At 37.2% G+C, this 27,488-nt stretch overlaps 1 protein-coding gene and 1 non-coding gene across 5 annotated transcripts in view; both read right to left on the reverse strand.

The window, feature by feature from the left end:
- The window catches only part of LOC114513621 (RAB3A interacting protein), a 51,682-nt gene that overhangs the window by 2,969 nt on the left and 21,225 nt on the right, over positions 1-27,488 (reverse strand). For 2 of the 4 annotated variants that reach the window (XM_028532979.2, XM_028532978.2), the window contains 7 exons: positions 18,303-18,398; positions 11,474-11,551; positions 9,959-10,162; positions 7,284-7,412; positions 5,978-6,090; positions 2,428-2,527; positions 2,271-2,340 (listed from right to left, as the gene is read on the reverse strand). In XM_028532979.2, the coding sequence (XP_028388780.1) occupies positions 2,271-2,340; positions 2,428-2,527; positions 5,978-6,090; positions 7,284-7,412; positions 9,959-10,162; positions 11,474-11,551; positions 18,303-18,398 (790 nt within the window). The remainder of the gene's footprint in view (positions 1-2,270; positions 2,341-2,427; positions 2,528-5,977; positions 6,091-7,283; positions 7,413-9,958; positions 10,163-11,473; positions 11,552-18,302; positions 18,399-27,488) is intronic. The other 2 variants (XM_036018685.1, XM_036018686.1) reach the window with 2 other exon arrangements.
- Positions 19,595-19,701, reverse strand: LOC114514204. The gene has a single exon (XR_003685941.1). It is a non-coding gene; the product is annotated as a U6 spliceosomal RNA (small nuclear RNA).

Genomic DNA, 27,488 nt, shown 5'->3' on the forward strand with positions numbered 1-27,488 from the left:
GGCAAGAAATTTTCAAAGTGATGAAAAGCAGGGACCTACAGCCAAGATTGCTCACCCACCAAAGCTATAATTTAGAATCGAAGGGCAGATAAAGAGCTTCCCAAACAAGAAAAATCTAAAGGCCTTCATTATCACCAAGCCATTATTATATGAAATGTTGAAGGGATTTATTTAAGAAAATAAAGATGATCAAAACTATGAACAATAATGTGGCAAAAATACATTTGGAAAACCAACTAAATCTAAAAAACAAAATAAGCAAACAAGAACTGAGACAGAATCATGGATACGGAGAGCATCTTGATGGCTGCCAGATGGGAGAGGAATGTGTAGAATTGGGTGAGGGGATTAAGAAGTAAAACTAGGTAGTTACAGAATAGCCATGGGGATGTAAAGTACAGTACAGGAAATGAAGTAGCCAAATAACTTATAGGCATGACCCATGGACATGAACAATGGTGGGGGGATTGCCTAAGTGAAGGGTGGTAAGGGGGGGCGATCAGGACAACTCTAATAGCATAATCAGTAAAATATAATTTAAAACATTACAAAAAGAGATGGCTCTATATTTCAGACAATAAAATGTCTTCATCTGACATAAGATCAGATTTAGTTCTCAACCAGGAGAGATTTTGTCCAGGGGCTCACTGGAAATGTCTGGAGACATTTTTCATCCCTGGGATCTAGTGAGTGACGCCCAGGGATACTGCTAAACATCCTACAATGTAAAAGACAGTCCCCCACAAGAAGGTATATCCAGCTTAAAATGTCAAACAGTACAAAGGTTGAGAAACCTTGCTTTCAATTTAGCTGCCCTGAATTCTTTTGGACACAAGCACAGAGAATAAACAGAAAAAATCACAGAGATTTTTATATTAATAATATTTATTTACTACAAACCCACACAGTATATGATGTGCATCTAATACTGTCAAGTGAAAGAGTGATGGAAACCAGAGAAATTACTTTTATCATCAACACCCGACCATCAGTCATGACTCTTTCTTTCTATTTACATCAAGTAAATTATCTCTCAGCCTTCTTTCCCTACAAAAACATCATTCTAATAAGGGGAAAAAAACATGCTCGTCGCTTTAACATAACAAAAATCATCTGTCCTCCAGCTTAAATCATATTATCCACCAAGAAGATTCAGAAAGACTTCAATTTTATTAGAGTCATAGAAAGCATTGTGCAGTTTAAAGAAAGACTACGCTACACAACTTTTGAAATTCAACATTAATTAGCAACAGGTTTCTTTTTTTTTTATTTTTTTTTTTCAGGGAGGGAAGGGAGGGAGATAGAGAGAGAGAGAGAGAAACATCAATGTGCGGTTGCTGGGGGTTATGGCCTGCAACCCAGGAATGTACCCTGGCTGGGAATCGAACCTGAGACACTTGCAACAGGTTTCACCTTCATTCTTCTACCTGTGTTCACGCTACCAGAGCCCAAGAAATGTTAAACTAAGTTTTTATGGGCATGACTAACTTTTCCACAGAATTAACATTCACTACTTTATCTGACTGAAAGACACAAGGCTTCTATTAGTTTTTAAGAATAAAAAAAAGAATATTTTCAGTGTCTCAAAAAATGTATGAACAGGAAAACTCCCCACAACTTCAAACACAAACCCAGCACAGACCTGCCCCTGCCCAACCTCTGCCACTTCTGTTCCGAAACAGCCACCAGTGCTCCAGCAGCACTGTCCTGGCACGCACAGCCACACCTGCTTTGTGCCCAGGACCGAGATACTCAGCTATGCCAACACCTGTGTGAGGGTGGCTCTCCTGGACGTGCCACCTGCGTGTGTCTGCTGATTTACAACACAGCAACCTTCACTCCACACAGGATTATACCATGTCACGGCTGCTCACTGACTCTCACGTGAAGGTAGAAAATACAGAAAAGCACTGTTAGCTCCTATGGTTTTCACCAAGTGGAATAAATCCGACCGTGTCTACAGCTTACTCATTTTTATCTCCTCAGGAGTAAATTCAACGAGCTTTGTTCTCACCGCACACTTATCATCTGGTTTATTGTATACCTCTTCAGAGTTAAAGCTGATTCTGCTTAAAACTCAGAATCACAGTAAAATGAGGCAAGTACAAAGATTAAACACAATGTTGTAAAAGAGATATTTGCTTCCAAATTCTGCACACATTTTATTAGAACTATAAAAGGGACTCGATATAACTAGACCAACAATAAAGTTTATTTAAGCATCACTGAACTTTTACACAGATGTGTTATGAGGCATTGAGAACACTCACCATCCTGCTGTTTCACAAGTCCCTGCTGAATGTAGCGAATGTACGTAAAAAAGTTACACACAGATGTGATCTAGGTCGGAAGGAGAAAATGTCATCAATAATTACATGTCTTATGTAACAAATGAACTTTATTAAAATCCATGATTAAGTTACTTACCCTGTATCTACAAAAAGGAGAAATATAATAATAATTGCTTGAGTCTCCTAATTTAATTCTGTGTTTACAGGACTTACTCTGGCCAGTGAGAGCACATTTTCTGCAAAATAATGATAAATATCAGTTTTTTTAAATTAAAGCCATTTTTCTCTACCTTCTGTACAAGTTGAAGACAACCAGTATTTGAGACCCTGCTCTGTGCCAGGCCGCTGCTCTAGATGCCGGGCTACCATGATGGAAAAGACAGAGTCCCTCCCTTTTTGGGGTTACCAGTCTAACGTGAGCTTAACAGCATAACCTTAAATGTGGTTCTAGAAACAGAAACTAAGTGTTTTAAAGACACATCCTGTCCTGGAGCAAATACACCCATGAGTGATCTGGTACAGGAAAGCTCTCGGCTTTGCAGCAGGACTTCGACTCCTTCCTGGGTCGGAGAAAGCCTAATGATGATTATCGAGTCTCAAAACATGTTACCAACAGCTTTCAGGCTAGTAGTTTACACATAAGGTACTTTTTTGGTGTGTTTTATTGGCTTACACACATTTAATGTGGTACCTAGGCCTGAGAAATACAAAGGAATAAGCCACCTTACAAAAATACCGAATCTTAACAGTTATAGAAAGGGTAGACTACATTTCAATATACCATCCTTTCTATTTACATACTATAAAATCTAAGATTTGGTATAAGGGCCTTCTGGTTGGAATTAGGCTACAAGCCTCTTGAGGGCAGGGACTGGACTGTATTCACCTTAAATGGCCGGCACCAAGCGTGTTCCTGACTGTTGGTGCAGAGAGACCACCTGTCACTCACTCTACCGCTCAGGACAAAGCTGGCTTGTGTACCAGGCTGGGCTTGCAGCAGCCCAGCTGCCACCCGGGCCAGTCAGGAGCCTGGCTGAATACAACTACCACTCCTGATCAATGCAAAATTAGTGCAGTTCTAAGTAAAATAAAGTGGCCAATAGTGTTTTATATGACATCACAAATTAAATAATTAAAATAAATAAATGAACATTAAATTCCCACTAACAACAAATATGACACAATTGTGCCTCCATATTAAGAAAACACAGAGAAAATGTGTATTTAACACAGGATAATTTTAGAGACGGCCATTCTAATCACAAAATAATTTTTGTCTTTTCAAAGAAATTTTGCCTCATTATTTCTTTATTAGTGAATTCCTTTAATGATCTTAACAGTATTTTTCAAACACACTAAACTACTAGCTCAGGGAAGATAGATCAAGAAATTTAAAGAACAAGTGTTACAAAGTCTTTAGAGCTTCCAAAAGTATAATTTTATACAAGAAGAAAATAGGACCATCAAACTGATAAAAATCCATTTATACACTATCCTTCTGGAAACAGATTATGCCTGTTTGTCTACTATTTTGCCTAATTTTGAAAGGATCTGCTAAAGTGATTTTAAGTATCAATTTTTTAAATAATAAAAAGTATTGAAGTTTTCTCATTTTTAAAGCCACTTGAAAACTGTCACCACCAATGTATTTCAGGTGAGCTAGGAGCTGATGCTGAGTCCTCTGACCTCCGACCCCACTGTTCTGTCTGCACTCCACACCATCTCTGAGTCTGCCGTCAGCTCCGGTACCGGTACCAAGCTTTCAAACCCTTGCTTGCCATTTTTACTTGGGATGTCAAAATGTTTAAATCCAGACCGATCATCTTCCCAAAAGCAGAGCCCTTCCCATTAATTTCCAAATGCCACGTCATTCTCCTATTCAGTCATCAACTCCTTTGCCTATGACCAGCCCTCCACTCAAACCTAACGTTCCCCTAAGTTTTCTTCAGATCCGTCCCATCTTCCCTCCGCACACACTCGCCACCCTCTGAATGCACCGCGCTTCCTTGTTTCTAGGCTTTCGGTCACATCTGTTCTTTTTCTATCCAAACCCCACCCATGCTTCAAAAACCCCAGGTCAAATCTGGTCCCCACCACTGGACTATCATCCTCAAAATTCCCGTAGCACTCCGCCATTCCTTAGAGATTATCTTCCTAACCTAGTCCATGGCAGCCTTGCCAGAGCCATGCTTCATTCCACATTTCGAAAAAGAGGACGACATCATCGTAAAGTGTGTTTTCTACACAGTATGCACTTAAAACAAAAACTGGGTTTCTGGCCCTCTTCCCACAAGCACAATATCCTTAAACTATGTAAACTGTTCCCTGACCCTAGTCTATATAATTATTTTACTAAGATACTATACAAATCCACTTCAACTGATACTCTCATTTGTCATCATATATTTGCACGTCTGTGTGATACATTACGAATGTGTGATGCAAGCACGAATTTAAAATTTTACGATTAAAAACTACTATATGCTATATTTAAAATAAGGTATAACACAAATCTTAAAAGCATGAACACTGCTAGAATTAATGATCAGGATAAAAATACATGCATGTCTGTGGAGTAGAATGTAAGAATGTGAACACCTTCCCCAACCTCAGAGGCCACTGTGCTATACAGGTGCTTCACGAGAGGAGTGTCGACAGGACACAACTCTAGGTGGGGTATGTGGCCCACACAGCACACACGTGACTAGGTCCCTCCACAAATGATTACCCAAATAACAACACTATCTGATCCTACTGAGAACATAATTTGCATTAGCAGAGAAGGGGAAAGATCAGACAACTCCCACAACAGGCTTTATAACACAGACCTTTAGTGACTCTCACTCAGCCTTTTCCTCTTCTGTCTTCAAACTGACCCAGACGAGAGTCAGTCACTGCCCTCTACGAGCTCTCTTGGGCTTTCCAGTCCCCTATATTAATCTAGTCCTAAACCACCAAGTAAGCAGCTTCCTCAACATCTTTCCTAGTCACTTTTTAACCAGCTGTGCCAAAGGCTTTAGGTACTCTTGATTTCAATCTTTCTTCCTCCTAGGTCTGGATGGGAAAGAGCCTGCCCCGCTATGAAAATGCAGGAGTCTTACCTCTGAAGATTCACAACTGCCAAACACCTCTCACACACGAAGACAGAACCGATCATTTCCCCAAGTGAGGATCCTTTATTATGACAGTATGAAAGGAGAAGGCTACTTAAGTCTTTCACTAAGTTTTTTTGGTACCTGTTTTCATGCTTGATAAGACTTGGTCTAAATCACTGTCTTCCCAACTAATTTTGCTGGTGACCCTTGGGAACAGACATTTTACACAGAAACTGAGGATGCACAATTATACATAAATGTGTAACAAACAAAAATTCTGCTTAGGACCCACTGAAGTGACTTTATGACCAACCAATGGATCACCACACGTGGTTCAAAGGAAGAGTCTCTAACTCCTAGACTGCCTGGATCCCTCACATATGCGGACGTTTTTGTAATTAAAAGGGCTCCCTTTTGACCCTAATTTGAAACACGACGTCCCACACTGTCTGGAGATTTGTGCCTGAGTGGCCTAGGCTCCAAACAGAAAACTAACAAATTTAATGACATTGAAAACTGGGAAAACTAATTACAACATGTAAACATTTAAAAACTCAGCATCTTCCACAAGACGTGGTTCTGAAAACGTACTTGGGTCCTCCACATTCGACTGCAGAAGCTTTCACGAACCGAATAGGCTGCAATCCCACTGGCTCAATGCTTAGAGTATTGTTTTCCACAGCCTCCAAAACAGCTGAAGCCAACTTAAAAAAAAAAGTATTAGATATTGTGCTGGCAGAAAAATACCAAATTTGTATTCTACAGTGAACCAATTTTTAACATTCTTTCCCTGAGCTCCACTGGCTTGGCCTTAGCCAATGGGGAAAAAAAGAAACCATGTAATCTTGATTTGAATTCTTTTACGATTCAAACATTGTTAAGAAAAGCAATTCAGTTACAGCTAAATAACTTTTCTCATTACCTGGAAGAGAATTAAAGGCATTAATTCCAATCTCAATTCAAGCTTACCCACAACTAATATACCCTGTTAGTGCAACTTCAAAATAAGTATCTTAATGACTTATTTTGTTAAATATATGCAATATGTTTAATACTGGTCATTCATAACAACAATATATACTATTTATAGCTATGTATTTTCTGAACTTCCATTTATGTGTACAAAAGAATGAACAGAATTATTAAATATTAAGTGCCCAGATGGAGACAGTAGTAACTAATAAACAACAGATGAAATGGGCAGACTACTTCGGTCTGGCAAAATTACTAATACTGAATGGCCTGCCGAAAACCAGGCACAGAGCTACAGTGAATAACATATTACATATCAAAAGTGTTTTACTGCTCATCTTAACTTCTCCTTACAAGTAATGTTATCATTAAACCCTCTAAAGACTTAGCAAAAGACTTTTAGGATTAACTATCTTAAACCCTGATTGACAGGATATTTATAGAAAAACCTTCCACATGTAAGAGCAAATTAAGATCATGACCTTTTTACTTATCTATTTAAGTCACCTCCTTTAACTACCCTATGACATAGGCAAGGAAGACATTTCCCCTCATTTTCAAGATGAGGAAACTAAATATAAGCTTTTATTACGTACAGATACACAAAACAACACCTTAGAGCGTAGCGCAGCCCTTGCACTGCACCCTGGACTGAGCATCAAGAACACACCCCACCCCCAACACACAGTGAAGCCTGCGCTCCAGTGCAGTGCACGCTGCTGTGTGACTGGCCCTCCGCTCACACAGAAAAGGTGTTCAGTCCCCGAATGCCAAGAAATGATGATCCTCGTATGGAACAGGGGCAATGGTAAACATGACATTTTATAACTTATTTATGTAAGAGATATTAAAATACATAACATGATTTAGTAAAAGGTATAGAAGCAACTCTAAAGCATTTTTATTAAAAAAGTTTTGTAGTTACCTCACTTTTTGAGAATGTTAAACATGGAAATATATCTTCCTGATAGATTTTGTCTAAGAAAGGACATGTTCTGTCCATTGTGGGATCATCCTTCCAAGATCTGAATTCATTATACAGAGATAAGTCAGCCTGACAAACCAAAACAAAACAAAAAAACACAGAAATAACTTTTTTAAAAATACGAATATAAAATTATAAACATTACTGAAATAGAAATACTCTCCATTTAAATAATAAACTGAACCATTCTTAATTAGTTGTAATACCTGGTGACAATTTTTCTTTTAAAAAATTCAAAGTCCCGAATAATTAATCGGCCCTGTTCAATGTACCCACCACGGTATTTAATGATGCAACCATCATCCCTCCCCAAAGTTAACGTGGAGCTCCTCTTAAGACACATGTGCACACTGTTCTGAATATAAAAAGTCTTTAGTGAAAGTAATAAAAAATTAATTTGAACCTAAGTTAAATAAAGTATTTGAAAAAACTGAGACTGAATAAATTGTAAAACCAAAAGTTGGGGGTAAAAATGACACTAACTGTTCTACTATTACCTGAAGGCATTTTCAAAGGAATTTCCAAAATGTTTATTGTATAAGCAGCAAAACTTGAAAGAAGCACACATATAAGCCTCCTAAATTGATTATCTTAAAATATAACACTAATTTAGATATCTTTTGGCACGTGAACACCCAGTAACCACCAACTGAATTATCAACAGTAATCCAGGCTGGCACCAGCCTTCCTATTCGCTCTGCCAGTTGTCCCTCTCTTTCCCTCGTCCCTTTTAACTAATTTAAGTGTTCTTCCCTACAGATGTCCTAGCCGAGCTCAGTGCCACCTGTCAACATACAAGGCTGCACTGTATGTACACCCGGACACCCAGAGTAATGTCCCTCATCCGCCTGCAGCTCTGAGGCCCTCTTATTCAGAAGCCCTGGGTACACTCTCAATGAGGCACTGACCACAGCTACAGCCTCTAGGATAGTTTCATCAGGTGTGCAGGTATTCTACATGAAAGTAATAAAAGGCTGAGTGTATCCAACCTTTCCTACAGACTTGCTTAGAGAGAGAAAGTAAGTTGTCCAAGGCTACAGAGCAAGAAGCTCATCCAGTTCAAATGCACACCTCAGTGACTGGATCTCAAAGCCTTGCAGAACGCCCGTGGGTGTGCATGCACTCTCGCAGGTTTTAAATGTTGCAAATGTTATGGCTGAATGCCTGCACCACATTTTCTACAGAAATACGAATGTGTTTCATTTTCTTTCGGGTTATTTTATCTTTTATTAAAACACACATCAAATTTATGTCTTTCTTTTGTCTAATAAAACTTTTTGACACATTTTTCACAAAACAGAATACAGTATGTAGCTGCAAAGCTGACAGTTATTAAAGTTATGTGCTGTGTATTCATATTTTAGGGGATTAACTAAAAGTGAACCTTTAAAATGTTCCATGAGAAAACATTACAACTTTGTTAGTGTAAACAATAGGAAAAAAGGTACATAATTACACACACTGAGAAACCATCATGAAAATACAAGCTGTACCAAGCCATTAAAAATGCTAAATTCAAAGAAATTAAAATGATGACTAAAAAAGTTTCTTAAATATTTAACAGAATCAATGTAAATTTTGTATTTTGTCACACTCAGATCTGACCAAGTATTGAACTTCTCTCTTACAGCATCTTTGATGGTAACTAAACAAGATGTAATTCAATTAAAATAGTAATGACCTCGGTTATTCAGTTTACTAAAGTCCTGGCCTCCATGTAAAAATTTAACTGAATGAGTACAGATGGCCTCTTAAAGATTAATGGACTTGAATTCAGCAATGTAAAATAGAGCTTTTAAGAAAAAACAAGGGTCCTGGCTGGCATAGCTCAGTGGATTGAGCGCGGGCTGGGAACCAAAGTGTCCCAGGTTCGATTCCCAGCCAGGGTACATTCCTGGGTTGCAGGCCATAACCCCCAGCAACCACACACTGATGTTTCTCTCTCTCTCTCTCTCTCTCTCTCTCTCTCTCTCTTCCTCCCTTCCCTCCCTAAAAATAAATAAATAAAATCTTTAAAAAGAAAAAACAAGGGAAGGCTGCTGCAATGATTAAGTAAAAAATATTTTACAATTATACAATTTTTACTCAAAATAACTCTACATTATCTGTTATCATTATAGTTTTTAAAATAGTAAGTCTTCCATTAATTCTATTTTTTGTTGCTTAATTATCTAAATTAGCTCTAATACTCCCTGTACTCTGACTCCTTTAACTCTCCTTCTCCCAGAATTTAAGTAAAAGCAACACACTGTTCTTCAAGGAATCACCTTATTTTCACACATTTGCTACACTCCCACTTTGTCACAGCACCCGAGCAGTAATGTTAACTAGCAGGATCAGTAAAGCCACCCGCTCTCCTTTATGCAAAACACGACAATTTGCTCCCTAAATGAAATAGCAAGATCAAGAAACTTACCAAGTTTCCAGGAGATACTCCAGGGTCAGTCAGGTAGAGAACGGAATTGAAGAATCCCTGAAAGCAGCCAGCTCTAGATTAAGCCTCCCCCATCTTAATATTGCTAAAAATTTTGCTGGCAAAAATCATAACTGACACCTCAGTGATGAGAATAAATAAGTATCAACAGAGTCAGAGGGGACAGTCCTTGAGGAGTTACCTCTTTGCAGTCTTTTACAATTGGCTGCATCACATTGAGCTCCTGATGACTGCCACTCATAGCACTGCTTGTACTTTTATTTCTGGTATGCCCCTTTCTAAAAGGGGTCTTTCCTCCTGGCAGAGGCTCTTGCGTAGGTGAGGTTGGAGAGCTGGACAATACAAGCGTCTTCAGTGCAGCTACTTCGGCCTGAAGTACATCAATCTTGAGAAGCAATCAACACCGTCACATATACTAAATACAGTACTGACCAATGCAGCTAAAGGTGAGCAATTTTGTCAAAACACTTTCAAAGATAAAATATAAGTCTGATTTGTATTTTCTGTGGACTAATAAAAGCAAAGTAAAACTAACTTTTCTGATGTTTCCACACAGTGGATTCAGCTGCTATTCACAATGTCTAGTGAAATTTAAAAATTATCAAACTGACTAACATTTTACTTATGTGAATTTTCAAAATCTCCCAAATATAAGAGATGATCATTAGATACAGTTTATTTCTAATATAGTAAACTCTAACATTTCAGTAGCTTTTTTAGTGAATTAAGAGAATAAATATTAACTTTAAAATGTGATTATACAATCCTTTTGATAATACATGTGATTCACATGCCTTCAAATCATCTGGTTCTAATGTAAATGGACACCATATGTTCACTATTAATTTTATCTACATAGTAGCTATTTTCTCCTTTATAGTTTCCAAATCTTCTAAAGTAAGCACCATGTGTGCAATCAGAACAAAACCCACTGTTAAGGTATCTTTAAGACAGTAATCACTGGGCAACAGGAAGAAGGTCAACCTGGCAGCCGCCATGGCGGGGCTCCTGGCAGTCCGATGGCTGCAAAGGGCAGCCCGGCCTGTGGTGCTGCTGAGTGACCGACCGCCTCCCACTTTACCAGGGCGTGATCCAGGGTCCTATCCCAAACACCAGAAGAGTGGGCTGCCGCAGCCAGGGAGCACAATATGTGGGTGGGAGTCTACGAGCAGCACGTGCATGATGGATGGCATGGGGTAAGGTGACTACCCAGCTCTGCGACCACTCACAGCACCAGAGGGATCCACGAGACGACTGGGACCACCCAGACCTCAGGCTGAGCTGGGGTGGACCGATTCACTGGGACCTAGATGGACATCGGGAACAGTGTGGACACGTCCACCACACCTGTTTCTTGGAATCTTATGTGTAAGCACCTCCTCAGCTTTGCAGCCTTCATGCTATTCATGTCATGGGTTGGGGAGACAACCCCTCCTACCTGCCCGTGGGGCCGAGGCAGTATGCTCACAGTAATCTGTACCTGGGAGGAGGCGGCGATCCCACCCAAGAACCTGCACAGGTGCTTCACTAGGAAATCTGGGGAGACCTCGTGGGCTTTGTGCCCCCTAACTGACTTCCTCATTCTCAGAGATGTAACCTCAATCTAACCCCTGATAAAACTTAGTGCTGTGGTTAAAAAAATACAGTATTCACTAATTTCTTACTTTGTATACGATTAAAAACAGTAAAAACTTACTTTTCCTTGTGCTTCTTTCAGCTGCTTTTCTGCTGTTGCCTGCTTGACATTCGCTTCTCGCACCATTTTATGAGCTTCCTAGAAAAGTTAACATCTCAAAGTTTGGAAACGACGTATTTAGCACTTACTTTCAAAAATCTCTTAATAGGTGACTGAAGTAAAGATATACTACCAAAATTTAGCCTGAAAATAAGTATTCAGTGTCATCTACTGAAACTCCTGTCAGCAGGGAGACGAACTATCAGAAATTAGGAGCAGGCACTTTTTTAGCTCTGACAACCACTGAGGAGCCTCACGGGTGCCGTCGCTCCGACCGCGGTTGCAGGGAAGACTGCGAATGTGATGGAGGAAAATGCATGCTGCATACGTTAAACCCAACTTCTGTGCGATTAGGTTTTTATAATTTGGTCACTATATACACATGTATATATGTCCACTATATATACATATAAACACACTCGTCTTAGTCACAGCACAGACATACAGACAGGACAAGTAACAGTGAAATGTCACAGTACTGCAGTTTACAGAAATGACAGCTGAGAAATCTTGGTTTTCAACTTTTTAAAAAAGAAAAGAGTCACAAATGATATGAAGTAATTATTTTCTACAGAGTAATCTAAAAAGATAAATCAGTTTACCTTTTAACAGAGTCTTAATTTTTTAGTACCACAAATATGAAACTCCAGGTATTTAATTCTCTTTTATTCATATGATATTTATTCATCGAACATTTATTTGCACCATCCCTGCGAGGTGCTGTGCCAGGTGCTCACAATATATTAGGAAAAAAGATAATGTCCCTGCTCTTAAGGAGCATACATCCTGATTACATTCTAATTATTAAAATATATGAGCAAGAATTCTGGATTTTATTCTAAGTGCAGTATGAAGTCTTACAGTTTTCTAAGAAAGAGAGGGATATAATTGAATTTGTATTTTAATTTTTATTTACTGATTTTAGAGAGAGAAGGGAAGGGGGAAACAGAGTGGGGGGCAGGAGAGAGACACAGAGAGAGAAGCACTGATTTGTTGTTCCACTTATTTATGCATTCATTGGTTGATTCTTGTATGTGCCCTGACCAGGGATCGGATGATACTCTAACCAACTGAGCTACCCAGCCAGGGCTGAACTTGTATTTCTGAAAGATTGCTCTGCTGTATGTAACAGCCCCTATAAAAGGATTAAAGATGGACTGGAACAGTATATAGGGTGCTCGAGATAATCCCCTGGGATGTAATAATATATACTTTGGAACTTCAATTTGCAGTTTTATGAGAAAGAAGAAAGGGAGGAAGCAGGGAAGGAAAGAAGGAAACTACCTTCAGAGATATTTAATAAATATCTTGACAGTGCCACCCTCACTAGGTCTGTCAACTGTTCAGTGGCAAAGCAGGAGAGTGGAAGTCCTGCACCTCCGAGTTAGACCGAGGCACTCCCATTTGCTCACTTGCTTTTACGGTACTGCAGGGAGCTGCAGTTTATACTGGGTTGGCCAGAAAGTCCGTCACATTTTTTCCTTAGTGGCTCTAATAGACTTAGTTGTCTTTAACTTCATTCAAACCAATTTTGTTAGATTGTATTGTGACAGCTGTCACATCAGCGTGCATGCATTTTAAAAAAAACAAAATTGAGCAACCATTTTAATACTGAAGATAGAAGACAATAACACAACATTTTTGGCGTATTATGCTTCGTTATTTCACCAAAGGTAAAACTGCAATTGAAATGCAAAAAAAGATTGTGCAGTAGTATGGAGATGGTACTGTGGCTGATCAAACATATCGTAAGTGATTTGTGAAGTTTCTTGGTACTATTAACATTTTGCTGAATAATTCTTTGTTGTGGGGCTGTCATGCACTGGAAGATGTTTAGCAGCACCCCTGGCCTCTACCCACTAGAAGTCAATAAATTGCAGGAGAGAGCTGACATACTCGAAAGATCAAAATCAATAGTTACTGGTAAAAATGAAAATTGTGTTTCTTATTTTATGGAAAAAGGGTAACGGACATTTTGGCCAACTCAGTATGTGCCCATGAATGTGGATGTACAGATTATGTTAGTTTAAATAAAAGAAGCTTTATTATCAATGGTTTATAATGAGAGGAGATTCACTGTGAAAATCTTCCATGAACAATTATGCTGGTTATTTTGTACCAAAGCCCATAGGACTGTCAAATTTAATAATGAAGTAAGAGTTTTTCTTGTGAAAATAACAAATGTTTCAGATTTGTTGAATTTTTCTATAATAACAAGTAGCTGTCGATAGAACTATTTGGCAGATATTTTCAAAATAATAAACATATCTAATCTGACTCTTCAAGATAAGTGACATTTTAACTATAAGTGCACAGTAATTCAAGCTATGGAGAGAATAATTGTTTAAATGTTTAGAAATAGATTCTGCTTTCATTAATAGTGAACTATGCAACTTGGACCAAACCTCTTATGGGGAACAATGAAAAGAGCTGGACAATTTTTTAAAATGTGTTTCAGGGCATTAGAGAGCAAATGAAATAGTGAAGGACTGGGGGACCACATCCAACAGAAGATGTAAACTCAGAAGAGTGAGCTGGGATTTGGGGAGATTTCTCCCTTTGAAGGACACAGTGAAAAGATACAACACACATGTGACTGGAGTCCCGGAAGGAAAGAAAAGAGCTAGAAGGAGGGAGAAGCAGTTTCTAAATAGAGCACAGGATTTTACACAATGACAAAACACATCAAAAGTAGGTACAAAAAAGTGTGAAAATTTTTCTATCAATCTATCATTCTAAAACGGGAAATGACAGAAGAATCATTTATATCAGGAGTCAGCAAACTTTTTCTCTAAGAGCCAGATAGTAAGTAGTTTTGCTTGGGAGCCATCCTCTGTTGCCGCTACTCAACTGCGCGGCTGCAGTGTGAAAGCACACAATACATAAACGAATGAGTGTGGCCATTTCCATACAAATGTATGGGCACTAAAATCTGAATTTCATATAGTTTTCATATGCCACAAAATATTCTTCTGATTCCCCCCAATTATTTTAAAATGTAGAAACCAATCAGCTCAAGGCTGTACAAAAGTAGATACAGACTAGCTTTACCCTGTAGGAAGTAGTCACATGTTTATACTGACAAGCTCTGAAAACAGAATTTTAACCTAATTCTGCCAAAAGCACAAGTTATTCCTAATCTTCTGATTAATTTGCACAATTTGCTGGTATTACAGAAGACAGAAATTCAATACAGAATTTTCTGGAAAAAAAAACCTTCGCATAATTGACAACACAGCTGAAAATTTAGTATAATGGTTTAAAACAAGGGAAGACACACTTCTCCCATCTGGATCTACATACTTGTGAGGTATCAGCAGCATTAAATCTAACTGAAAAAAACAACACTTAGACCAGACTTTCATCAAGATAATAAATTGTTCAAACAAGACTTTCAAAAACAAGGTAACATATTCGATCAAACTCTTCTCATTGAATACAGGGGGGCGCAAAAGTAAGTTTACGTTGTATGCGAAACTGAGTTGATTCTTGTATTATTATTTATGATTGTGTTACTTTCCACATGAACAACTGTAAACCCACTTTGCCCACCCCTGTAAGTTAATGTGCCCACACACAATATGTTTTAGTGAGAAAACATTGTATCCGAGAAAATTTTAATTATTTTTATTATTCTCATTCTTTATAAAATTACTGCTTTACAATTTATGTAACCTTGTTATGAATGTTAGCATATGCATATAATTTATAAGTAAGTATATAAGCTCTTAGAACAGTGCCTAGCCCATAGGGAATCCTCAATAAATATAAGGTTATCTTCATCATAACTAAGGTACACACTCAAAATCTTCTTTTACTGATCAGGTACATGCACAAAGTGTTTGGCATATACTGATCTAGGTAAGAAATGATGGTGGCGTGAAAGATGGTGTTAGCAACATCAAAATGGAAAGATGGATGGATTGCTTCATGTGCTTGAGGTACGACCGTTCTGAGACCGACTGTGGGATGGAGAGAGGCCTCAATGATGACTCTCTTCAATGATGGCTTGCATGGAAGAAATCGCCACTTACAACTTTTACAGTACTCAAGGCAAGAGCTGAGGTCACAAATTTGCATCCCAGCAGCGCTCCTTGGCCTACTATGCCTCGTTTTCTTCACACATAAAATGATAATAATTTACACTCTATGCCTCATAGCAGTATGGAGAGAAAACCACACATATCATAAAAATTTACTAAAACTGGCTGCCAATTTTTAAAAATCTTAGGATCACCTATCTTTTTTTCTCATGTTAAATGTAGACTACTGTGTAAAGCATTCTTTCAACTGACTTAATTTTACAGTATTATCTCAAAATCTAAGATACTAGGAGAAAAAAAAGTATATATATATATATATAAAACTTTAGAGTTCTTCCATTTGACACTTTAAGAATCAACTCTGCTATATACAAAGTATAATTATATTCAAGATTATTCATCATACATAATAAACTGCTAATTTAAATTTACATGTTAAATATACCAAAACTGTGCAAATTGAGTTTATTTAGAATAATCTTTAATTCTTAAACCTACACATGTATATACATACGTATAAAATACAAGCAGAAAATCTTTTCAAAAGACAATGGTAAACTTAGATCATGAAGCCACAATTAAGACCAGAGAAAAACTTTTAGCACTTTTTCTCAAAATTCATAAATAATTGGTTTGAATACAACTTTCTTCATTACTAAAATCATGTTAAATCAATATACTTTCTTTCCCAGAAAGTCCATGTCAATACTATCATCCATTGTTAGATTAGGGATAGCTAAGGGATGCCAAAGCTATGTTTTCTAGATATATTTTCATTAATTACAGAAACTGCATTTCTGGTACTTCACATCCCACTATAGAGAGGGAAAGGGTTCTTTCTGTTTGTTTTCCTTCAATTTCATCTAACAGAATATACATGTAAGTACAGAAGGGTGGAGTTAAGCAGGGCTAAAATTAAGGACATGCAGGTAAGAAATCAAAATTAGCATAAGCAGTATAACATATCCATCTGCTTTCTTATCGAATACCAACACACCATTCAGAATTTTCTTCTAGGAAGACAACACTAGAAGAAAGTCTTATGTTTCTGTGTACCCCCTGTATATATAAAAACAACAAGAGACACAGCCAGCCCTGTTCCAGACCTTTGATTTCCCCATCTCCTCCACCTTAAATTTCTCTTCCTCTTATTTCTGACGGCTAAATAAACAAAATATAAATTAGTTTTAAAATGTTCATGAAAATGACCCCCAAAAGGACAGGGAGACGGCAAGGTGTGGAGCAGAAGGTGCACAGAAAGCTCACGTCTGTAGAGTTCCATGCAATGCTACTCGTAATTATAAAAATTGTAGAACATGCATTTCATAGATTATTCTATCATTACACTGACTATGCAGTAACATAGAAAGAGATTTGGAAAAAAACCCATAAAATACAGTAGGATTACAACTATGTGAGCAAATATGCATACCCAACACTGAAATACATAGATGCTGCATAAATACAAATAAAGGATAAGGAAATTCCCCCCTAAAATCTTGCATTACATCAAAAGTTTTAAGAACAAATTTCTAAGAAAAAAAATACTGGTGAGTGATAATAACATTAGTCATTCTAGTAACACACGGATGTTTTTGATAAGGAACATTTCTGGGGGCTAACCTAAAGGAGGCACTCTGTGGCAGCAATTCTTAACAGCAAGGGAAGTACTATCCTCTACCCATCCCTCATGAATATTTATAAGTTGTCAAAATGATCAGGGAGTATTTTTAGCACTGGGGGGCGGGGCACAGCCAAGTGTAACAGTTAATTTTGTGTCAACCTGACTGTGTCCGGATATTTGGTCAAACATTACCCTGGGTATTTCTGGATGAGATGGACATTTAAATCAGCAGGCTGAGTACTGCAGACTGCCCTCCAGGACATGAGTGGACCTCATCCAGTCAGCTGAGGGCCTGAACAAAAGGCCCTCACACACAGAGTTGAACACACACAGAGTTGAGAGAATTCTTTCTGCCTTCAGACTCAAACTGAAACATCAGCTCTTCCTGGGTCTTGAGCCTGTCAGCCTTAGAATTAGGATCACACCATCAGCTCCCCTAGTTCTCAAATCTCTGGACTTGGACTGGAACTATACAGTCAGCTCTTCTGGGTCTCACCCTGTAAAACTTGGGACTTACCAGTCTCTGTAATCATATAAGCCAATTCCTTATATGTCTTTTTTTGTATACATGTGTCAATGTATATACACACATCCTATTACTTCTTTTTCTTGGAGAACCCTGACTAATACCAAGCACATGAAATATCCTACAACATCAACAGTACTCCTACTGAGAAACACTGTTTGAGTTGGGCAAAAATGCTGGTCCCAGTGGGAGGCTGCAGGTAAAAAGGGTACCTTCCAGTAAGGAGATGTACCTCCTTAACCTCCTCACATCATCCCATACCAGATAGACACCAAGGGTTTGACATCTTTGTTGTAGAAGTTACATAAAGTTACTCTAAAGCAGTCCCTGAATACTCTGTAAATCCAAGATTAAAATCTACCTCCTTTCTTTCCATATATGCATTTTAAATAACCTGATACCAGTTGCCCAGTCTTCTTTCCTTTTCACAACATTTAAAGTTGCAGACTCTATACTTCTTAAGGATTTTATTTTTTTCTTAGATGACTTATAAATATGCATAAATCTAGGCATATTTTTCCCCAGATTCCCTCAAAAAACAATCCTATCAATATATAAAAATCAAGACTTTGATTTTTAAGATGTAAATAGACCAACCTCAAATAGACTAGCTGTGAGTTCCTCCAGTTCCTGTCCAAGTTGATCCCGCACTTTGGAAAGCCTCTCACACTCTTCATCTTTTAACTTTAGTTCCTGTAAGAAATAGATCATTTTACTTTGGGTTTCCATAGTTTGAAGTTAGACTCAGCAGACTATATAATCTTTACTAATAAAATTACAAAATATTAATGCTATTCCCTTCTACAATAGTCACAATGAAATGTTTATATAGCAATGGCTCTGTGGAAGACAATTGGGCAAAACTAAAATTACAAATAATTCTAACTCACATATTAAATTTTCATGTTTCTTTCATAAAACATCCAAAGATTAAGCATGATTATATATTACAAGTAAAAATAAACAAATAATTTCATTATTTTCTCCCTTAACTGAGGATATTTATTTCCATCAAGCAAGCAATTTCTTCAATTATATTTATTCGTTTCAATTCATATTCAGTTCAACAGGTTGTTTACCATGTATACTTACAAAATTTTTTACTTATAATTTTATGTACCATATCTCAATTAGTTTAAAATTCCCATTAGACTGCATCATTTTAACACTACAACCGAAGGCAAATGGTGCATATTTAAAACCTAGAAGAATGTTAACAAAAATTACATCTTACATTTATACATGACTCCCAACAGAACACAAAAAGATGTTTAAAAAAACTCCTATATTAAGATGTTACAGTATAGTGTCAGATGAGTAGGAGATTTAGTGGGATGATTACTTAGTAAATTATGTAATGTCTAACCACTAGGGTATACACCAAAACTAGTATTTGTATGTCAACTCTAATTGAAAAATTAAAAATGATTTAAATTAACATTTTTTTACTTTTTTTATTGTTCAATTACAGTTGATCACATTTTTCCCCCATTGCTCTCCCCTGCCCTCCCTCCTCATACTCAATCCTCCCCCGCTCCCCACCCCCATTGTCTTTGTCCACGGGTCCTTTATACATGTTCCCTGACTTGACCCTTCCCCTTCTATCCCGTTATCTCCCTGCCACCTCTCCTCTGGTCACTGTTTGTTCTTTATTTCCATGTCTCTGGTTTTATTTTGCTCACTTGTTTTGTTGATTAGGTTCCACTTACAGGTGAGATCATATGGTATTTGTCTTTCACTGCCTGGCTCATTTCACTTAGCATAATGCTCTCTAGTTCTACCCACACTGTCACAAAGAGTAGGAGTTCCTTCTTTCTTTCTGCTGCAGTACAGTATCCCACTGTATAAATGTACCACTTCTTTGATCCATTCATTTACTGGTAGACACTAAAAATATGGACCACTTCACAAATTTGTGTGTCACCCTCGCACAAGGGCCACACTCATCTTCTCTATATCATTCCAATTTTAGTAAATGTGCTACTGAAGTGAGCACTAAATTTAAAATTTTTTTAAAAGATGTTACAAATGCAATTTTAAATGTCGCTCTAAATTAATCTTTCAAACTTAGAGATGAAGAAGTTCAAGCTCCTTATATATTGGTCACAATTACACTAATAATGGGTTAGTTGCTTTATAACTGGGGGCAGCATAGTTTTTGAATCTACCAAGGATAGCTCCTGAAAGCTAAATATACCAACTGTGGTATCAGAAGAACCCAATGACTACTACGTCTTCAATAAGAGCAGGTAAAAGAGAATCCCCTCAAATCTTAGACCACAAGAGAATGTGGCTCCACTAACACCACACAATCAGCAGGTGTGTGGAAGGGAAGCAACAGAAGTAATGGGACCACAGAAGTACCCTGCAAAATTTCACAACCCAAATAATCATTATAAATAACTCACAAGAAGAGGATTCTACCATTGGTGGAAACCGCAAAAACAAATCTGAAAACAAATGAAAAAAGGGAAAGGTTTTCCCAGGCTCCACGTTGTAGGTTAAGTGGAAAAATCTGTCCCAAGGCAGTCAATAGTACCACAAAGCTCTAACCTTTCAGAAGGTATCTTAAAGCAAAGAAACCCTTTCAGCACAGAGCTCCATGCTAAGGAAAAAACTCTTATAATCTGAAACCAAACTGAAGAACAGGATCAATGGAGATAGAAGTTTCAGATATTAAAAGAAAAAGGTGAGGGCAAAGTTCCTAAGGAAACAGATTGCAGAAAATACTATAAAAAATAAGTAGCTTATGATGTAATGTTAAGCCTTTAAAGCTCACAGAGACACTGGGCTAGAAGAGGAGAAAACCTTCTCAGATAAGGCTTAACTCTAACAGACAGAAGCAGCTAAGCAGATACATTGAGAACAATAGAAGGGAAAGCCGGTGAATGTAAAAGTAAGAAAGCTATCTTGGTTTACCTACTCCTTCACAAGACCCTCCTCCTAAGGGTCCAGGAAAATCCAATTCACTGAAACATGGAAAACAAACAAAAATGTGTGAAGTTATCATAATAAAAAACTTAAACACAAAGCCAATCCACCCAATAAGGGAAAGAAAATCAGACTGGTATTTAACATCAACAGCAGTTAATGCTAGAAAACAATGCAGTAATGGTTTTAAGATACTCAAAGGAAAATAAAAGTGAGATGAGGATTTTAAATCCAGCCAAAGTGTCCTCCAAGTGTAAGGTCAGAGGCAAAGAGTTATAAACCTGTAAAACTTCAGAGAATCTCTTTCCAGAGCATGCCTGAGTAATCGAGTAGAGAATGAGTTTCAGATAATCAAGAAAATACTGAAGAAGATTTAACATTAAAGACTGGGGATGAGAAGTAAATGTATTTAATTACAGAACAACAGCTAAAAGATGCAGATATCAAGAGAATGAAAACACAAGGCACAGACTGGGAGGAAACACCTGCAAAAAAACATGCCTGATAAGGATGGTTATCCAAAAACATACAAAGAAGTCTTAAAACTCAAGAGTAAGAAAATGAACAATCTGATTGCAAAATGGGCAAAAGACCTGAACAGACGCCTTACCAAAAAAGATACACAGAGGGAAAATAAGCATATGAAGAGAGATGCCTCACGTCATCTGAAATCAGGGAAATGCAAATTGAAACAAGTACCACCATATAATGGCCAAAAAACAGAACACAGACAACACTAAATGCTGGCGAGGATGTGGAGCAATAGGGACTCCCATTCATGGCTGGCAGGAATGCAAAATGGTACAGCCACTTTGGAAGACAGTGCAGTTTTTTACAAAATTAAACGTGCTCTTTATTTTTACTATACATTAAGACTATTTATTGCCACAGTGCTTAATATAGAAAAGGTCAGAATTAACCTAAATATCCATTAATAAGGGACTGGTTTAGTAAATTACCATAACTCCATACAATGAAAAGGGCTTGATTTCAGGACTGGGGTTACGGTTCACGTGAATGCTGAGAGAGAGTAGTCAAGAGAGCTTAAGTAAAAAATTCAACATGTGAACAGCACTTACATATCTTTACATATTTCAATAGGTAATATTTAGTTTCATGCATATAGAAAGCCTTCATGGGCATACAAAAAAAACTCCCAACCATGGTTGTCTCTGGAAGGCAACTGGCTGGCTGACAGACTGAAAGCAGTTCAACAAAAACTAAACATCTGTATCCTTGCCATACAATCCAGCTTCGCACTCCTTGATATTAAACCAAAGGAGCTGAAACTTATGTCTACAAAAAAATTTGCACCCGAATGTTTATATATTCATAATTGCCAAAACTGGGAAGCAAACAAAATGTAGATGAATGGCTAAAACATTCAGTAGGTGAATGAATGAACTGTGGTACATCCAGATAAAGGAGTATTACTCAGTACTAAAAGGAAATGAGCTAGCAAGCCATGAAAAAGCATGGAAAAAAATAAATCATAGGCCTATATAAAAAAATCCAATCTGAAAATGTTACGCACTGGATGGTGCCAACTAATTGACAAACTGGAAAAGGTAAAACAATGGCTGACAGGGTTTAGAGGCTAGAGAGAATAAATAATTAGAGCACAGAGCACTTTTAGGGCAGTGAAACTATTCTGGATGATACTATAATGGTACGTACATGTCATCATACACTGGCTAAAACTCAGAGATACACATGCGACCCCAAGGGTGAACCCCAATGTAAACACAGGGCTTTGGGAAATGACGACTGTGTGGATGCAGGTTCATCAACCGTAACAAACATGCCACTCTGGTGCGGAGTGTCGACCGTGGAAGAGGCTGTGCATGTGTTGAGACAGGGCTTTTCTGGGGACTGTGTACTTCTCCCTCAATTTGTCTGAGAACCTAAAATGGCTCTAAAAAATAAACTTTATTTTTTTAAGTGAGGATAAAGATGACAAAATAGTTATATAAAATGTTACAGGCTTAGAGAATGTAAAAGTAACACACACAAAAATAGGAGAAAGATGAAACTAAATTCACGAATATCTTAAATAATAACTGTAAGTAAAGGGAAGCAAATCACTTTGAGGCTCACAAATCAATTAGTACAAACCTAAACATATTCAACACCATAGGGATTAACATTAAGATATTTAAACTACAATCTTTTTCTTATACAAGAAAAAGAAAAAAACCGTAACTAGATAATTTTAGCATTGCTCATTGTAGGGAACAAAGACAGTAGCTAAAGAAGGGCTAAGAGATGCTTCTATCTTCAACTAAAGGTAACAGAATAGAAATTAAACCTTCCAAAATACGAAAAAGGAAAGAGGAGGTCACAAAAAAACAGAGCACATGGTGAAAAGAAAACAGGTATTTGAAAGTCATGTAACAGAAATAAGCCCAAATGTAACATATTTATCAATAAATGCAAGTGGGCATAACTCACCTACTAAAACAAAATTATTTTCAGATTGGCTAAAAAAGCGAAATCCATCTTTATTCTCTACACAAGAGACATACCTAAAACAATGTGATTCAGAAAGATTAAAAATAAAAGGAATATGCAGAAAAGTATACTAAAAATATATAGTACAAATAAAAATAAAATAGGGCTCTCTGTCAATCTTGATAGTAGGCAGACCAGGCAGAATACGGAGCATAATTATTAAAGACAAGAAAACTTCATAATGCAAAATAAAAAATTTAAGATATTCCCAAATATAAAAAACAACCTAAACAAATAGGAAGAAAGATATCTCATATTCTTGGATAGAAAGACATCATTAAAGATGCCAATTTTCCCAAATTAATTTATAAATCTATAAATGCACACATTTAATACCAGGTTCTTTGGAACTCTAAAATTTCACTAATTTGTAAATATATATGAAAACTAAGTCAATTCATTCAACATTTCCGGCTAGGCAGGCACTACGGTAATCCTTCAGGATACAAAACCAAGTAAGATACTTCCCCTTGATAAGCTTCCATCTATTAGATTAATACATGTCATTCATGAAGGCAAGATTCTTGAACTGCTCCCTACAGTCTACCAAAGTGGCCTAAACCTCACCCTAATACTAAAGAAGTTTTACATATGCTAAATTTTCCTTTTCAGAGTTATTTCCTTTAATCCATACAGTAAAACTAGAGTTAATTTGGTCTGATTCATTCTTGTGTCATTCCCCTAACTGATCCTAGCCAGCTGGGCTAACCCTTTTCCCATAAATGTCAGACTACCTTCTCTTTATGCTTCAAGTTCCAACTTAATGTACCTATATGAAGTCAAATTTGTAGCTCATGGAAGTATTTTTTGGAGTTCAATTTGTACTTTTATTATAATACAGTTTTCAAAATTCATTCCTTCAATGAACATTAATTTTGTGTTCACTGGATGTTAACTTTTCTGTTAGCATGAGGCATTTATCCAAGTGGTGGTGACTAACCAAAATGTAAGGCCCAGTCCATGATTCTCAGGAAGTCACAGCCAATTAAGGGTAGCAAATCTTTAAACAGATTCACAAGGCAATTTGGTAAGGACTATAGTAGTAACATGTACATACTAGGAAATGTACAGAATTGTAAAGAAAAGAATAAAATAGTATAGTTTTATAGTAGCTAAAGGTGGGGAGGAGTGGATGCCGTAAGAAGATAATGCCAGGGAGTTAGGGTTATGGCCAGCCCTGAAAAGTCATGGCTAAGAAATTGAGACTTGAAAGACGAAGAGAATTTATTTCAAAGGCAACGGGGAGTCACTAACGGATTTCAAGTAGAACAGTGACAATCAGATTTGCAATTCAAATGATAACTTGGAAGGTGTGACTAGGTTAAAAAAAAAAAGACTGGAGACAAGGCAAACTGTTGATCAGTGCGATATTTTAGGCAAGAGATACAGCTTTAGAGTGGGAATACCAGAGGAAAGAAATTTGAGAGATATTTAAAGCACAGAGAGTCAGGACTCTTGATCAAGTGTATTTCATCAAATTTAACACATAATTTTTAAGATACGCATTTTGTACATCAAGAAATAAAACTGTTGTCAATGAAACTATGATAAAATGCTTCTTTTTCATTTAGAATTTTCATTTTACACTTATAGGAAGACCTCTTTTAAACTGATGAAGACACAGACTTTTATCACATCATTCTTCTCTTTTGTACCTTTCTTTTTGTCATAGTAAGATCATTTTGAAGACATTTAACCAAGTAATTAAGTCCAACAAATACAGTGCCCAACTCACATACCTCGACTGAATTAATCACACATGAACAGCTACAACCAAGTTCATGCGCAAGTATGCAGTGACGACTGTCATGACTGCTGCCAGCTGAGAGCAATTTTACAACTCATACTGATTTCAGAGAACTTAAAATAGGAAAAAACGTACAACTCAGAGTCAGTGAAACATTACTACGTATACATGTCTTTTCTCTCCACCTACAGACACCTTAAGGACAGGGTTGAAAAAAATTTTATTTTTTCCCTCTCAGGGCCTCACATAGTGCCCTAAGTACTTTGGTTACTCAAGTAATATTTGTTTATAGCAAACACAGTAAATGTTTATACACATCCTTAGCCACAGTTAGTACAACTGTGCTCAAAGTGAATTTGATACAGGTATGTATTTTTGAGTGACTTTCTCTGGCTGCAAGCTATCCCGCTAGAGGTTATTATCCAAGTTATTTTATTCTCTTTTAGGAAAAAATAATTAAAAGATGAAAAGTAAATCTCTGTACCAGTAGGTCTCACACTTTTAGGAAATACAAGAATCAACGGGACAGTTTAGTGAAAATGCATATTCTCAAACCTCAACACAGTAATTTTGTTTCAGCAGAATTTGAGAAACTACATTTTAATAAAGATATACTAAAGCCAAACTTCTGGCTCAGAATTCCAACAAAAACTGTTCTGCAGCAATGACCCATGGAAGGCCAAACAGGTGAAAGATTACATCATCACCTCTGACACCCCCGTACCTGAAAGTTAATGGTCATGTGGGTGCTCCACCTGCACACAGTACGGATCTGTTGCTGGAAAGTGGCAGCCCAGCGAGGGACTATGTTTCCCAGCCCGCCACACATCTAAGTAGCAGCAAGTAACTGTTCACACCAAAGCAATGTGATTGACGGTTATGTGTATCACTTCTGAGTCAAGGCTTTTTAAATAAAGACAGGCATGTCTTCTCCAAGTTTTCTTTTCCCTTCATTCCATTGGTTAAGTACAGATAAAAATAAAACTCTAAAAGACCGCAAAGATCCAAGACAGAAGAAACACAGACATGTAAATTATTTCATCCTCAAAGAACTCTCTATCAACCAGGAGCATCTGCTTTGGGGTGTTAAAAGAATAAAACTTCTATTAGGTTAAGTACTAAAATTTAGGGGTTGCTTACAGGCAGCTAGTATGTTTGTAACATATTATGCATGTGTGTTTATATGACAATGTAACTGCATTTACATGTATATATTCATTTAATCAACAGAATGTATCCATTACATACTCGATATAATCATGAGCAAAAACACATGCAGTCCTTATCCTTATGAAACTCAAAATTAATGAAGGGTGTGTTTGTGAGCGCATGTCTCTGTGCTGGGGTAGAAAAAAGAAACAAACTTTCACTCCCAGTCAACACAGAAGAACAGGGATCACACTTACCACCACCCCACCTGACACAATGAAAAGCCTGGAAAAATATATGAAGCAAACATGTTTAAGGCAATGGATGTCAGGCAACAAAACAGCAATCTTCCAGATATGGCAGAAAATAAAAGGACCTCTGTGATTTGCCCCGCTTATCACCCAAAGAGAAGAAAAGTCTGACTGGTCAAGAATTAAAATAGTTATTTAACTAAATTTCATGTTTAAGAAGCCAGAGGGAAGACTACATGTTAAATACAGCATGTTAAATAAAGAAGGATTAGCAGAGTAGGTATTGCAAAAGAAAATAGTGGCATAGCCATAGAAACTCTCCACAATGAAACACAGAAAAAAAAAAGATTTAAAAGAATGCATAGTTTCAGTTAGCTGTGAGACAACTTTAAGCAGTCTAATATTCATGTAAAAGGAGTCTTGAAGGAGAGAAGTGAGAGGTTTTGAGGAAATAATGGCCAAAAGTTTCCAAACTCTATGAAAATTAACCTACAGACTCAAAAAGCCCAAGTCCCAAGCACAAGAAACCTGAAGAAAACTACACCAAAGTAAATCATAATCAAATTGCTTACAGCCAATGATAGAGAGGAATCTTACATTGCCACAGAGGAACAAAGGTAAGGTAACAGCTGATTTTTGTGAGAAACAATGCAAGCTAGAAGATATCAGAGCAATATCTTTAAAGCACTAAAAGAAAAGACTATCAATCTAAAATTCCTTATAGAGTGAAAATACCTTTCCAAAAAGAGATGAAAAAAAGACCTATTCGGATATACAACAGCTAAAAATAATTTATCACCTGCAAACACACAGAACAAAACTGTTAAAGGTTGCCCTTCAAGCAGGAACAAAATGATGTAAGATGGAAATCTAGCTCTACATTAAGGAGTGAAGAGCACTGGAAACCACAGCTACATGGGAAGACAAAAACAGGTTAGAAGTGAAAGGATGGAAAAATGGTAACTATCCAGCCTCTGGAGAATGGCTGTTGACTTAATTTTGATTCATAAATTGCCATAATTCAAGAGAGTAAGTATTAATATTGCACTACCTTGTACTCTTCATAATAAAATCTACCATTCATATGTGTTCACATGTCACTATTATTTCAATTACCTCAACAATACCCCTAAATACAGCAAATTAAAGATTTCAAAAGAAATCACCAACTTCAGGTACGAAATTAGCAATCTG

Source organism: Phyllostomus discolor, chromosome 2, assembly GCF_004126475.2.
Source record: "Phyllostomus discolor isolate MPI-MPIP mPhyDis1 chromosome 2, mPhyDis1.pri.v3, whole genome shotgun sequence".
Taxonomy (NCBI): domain Eukaryota; kingdom Metazoa; phylum Chordata; class Mammalia; order Chiroptera; family Phyllostomidae; genus Phyllostomus; species Phyllostomus discolor.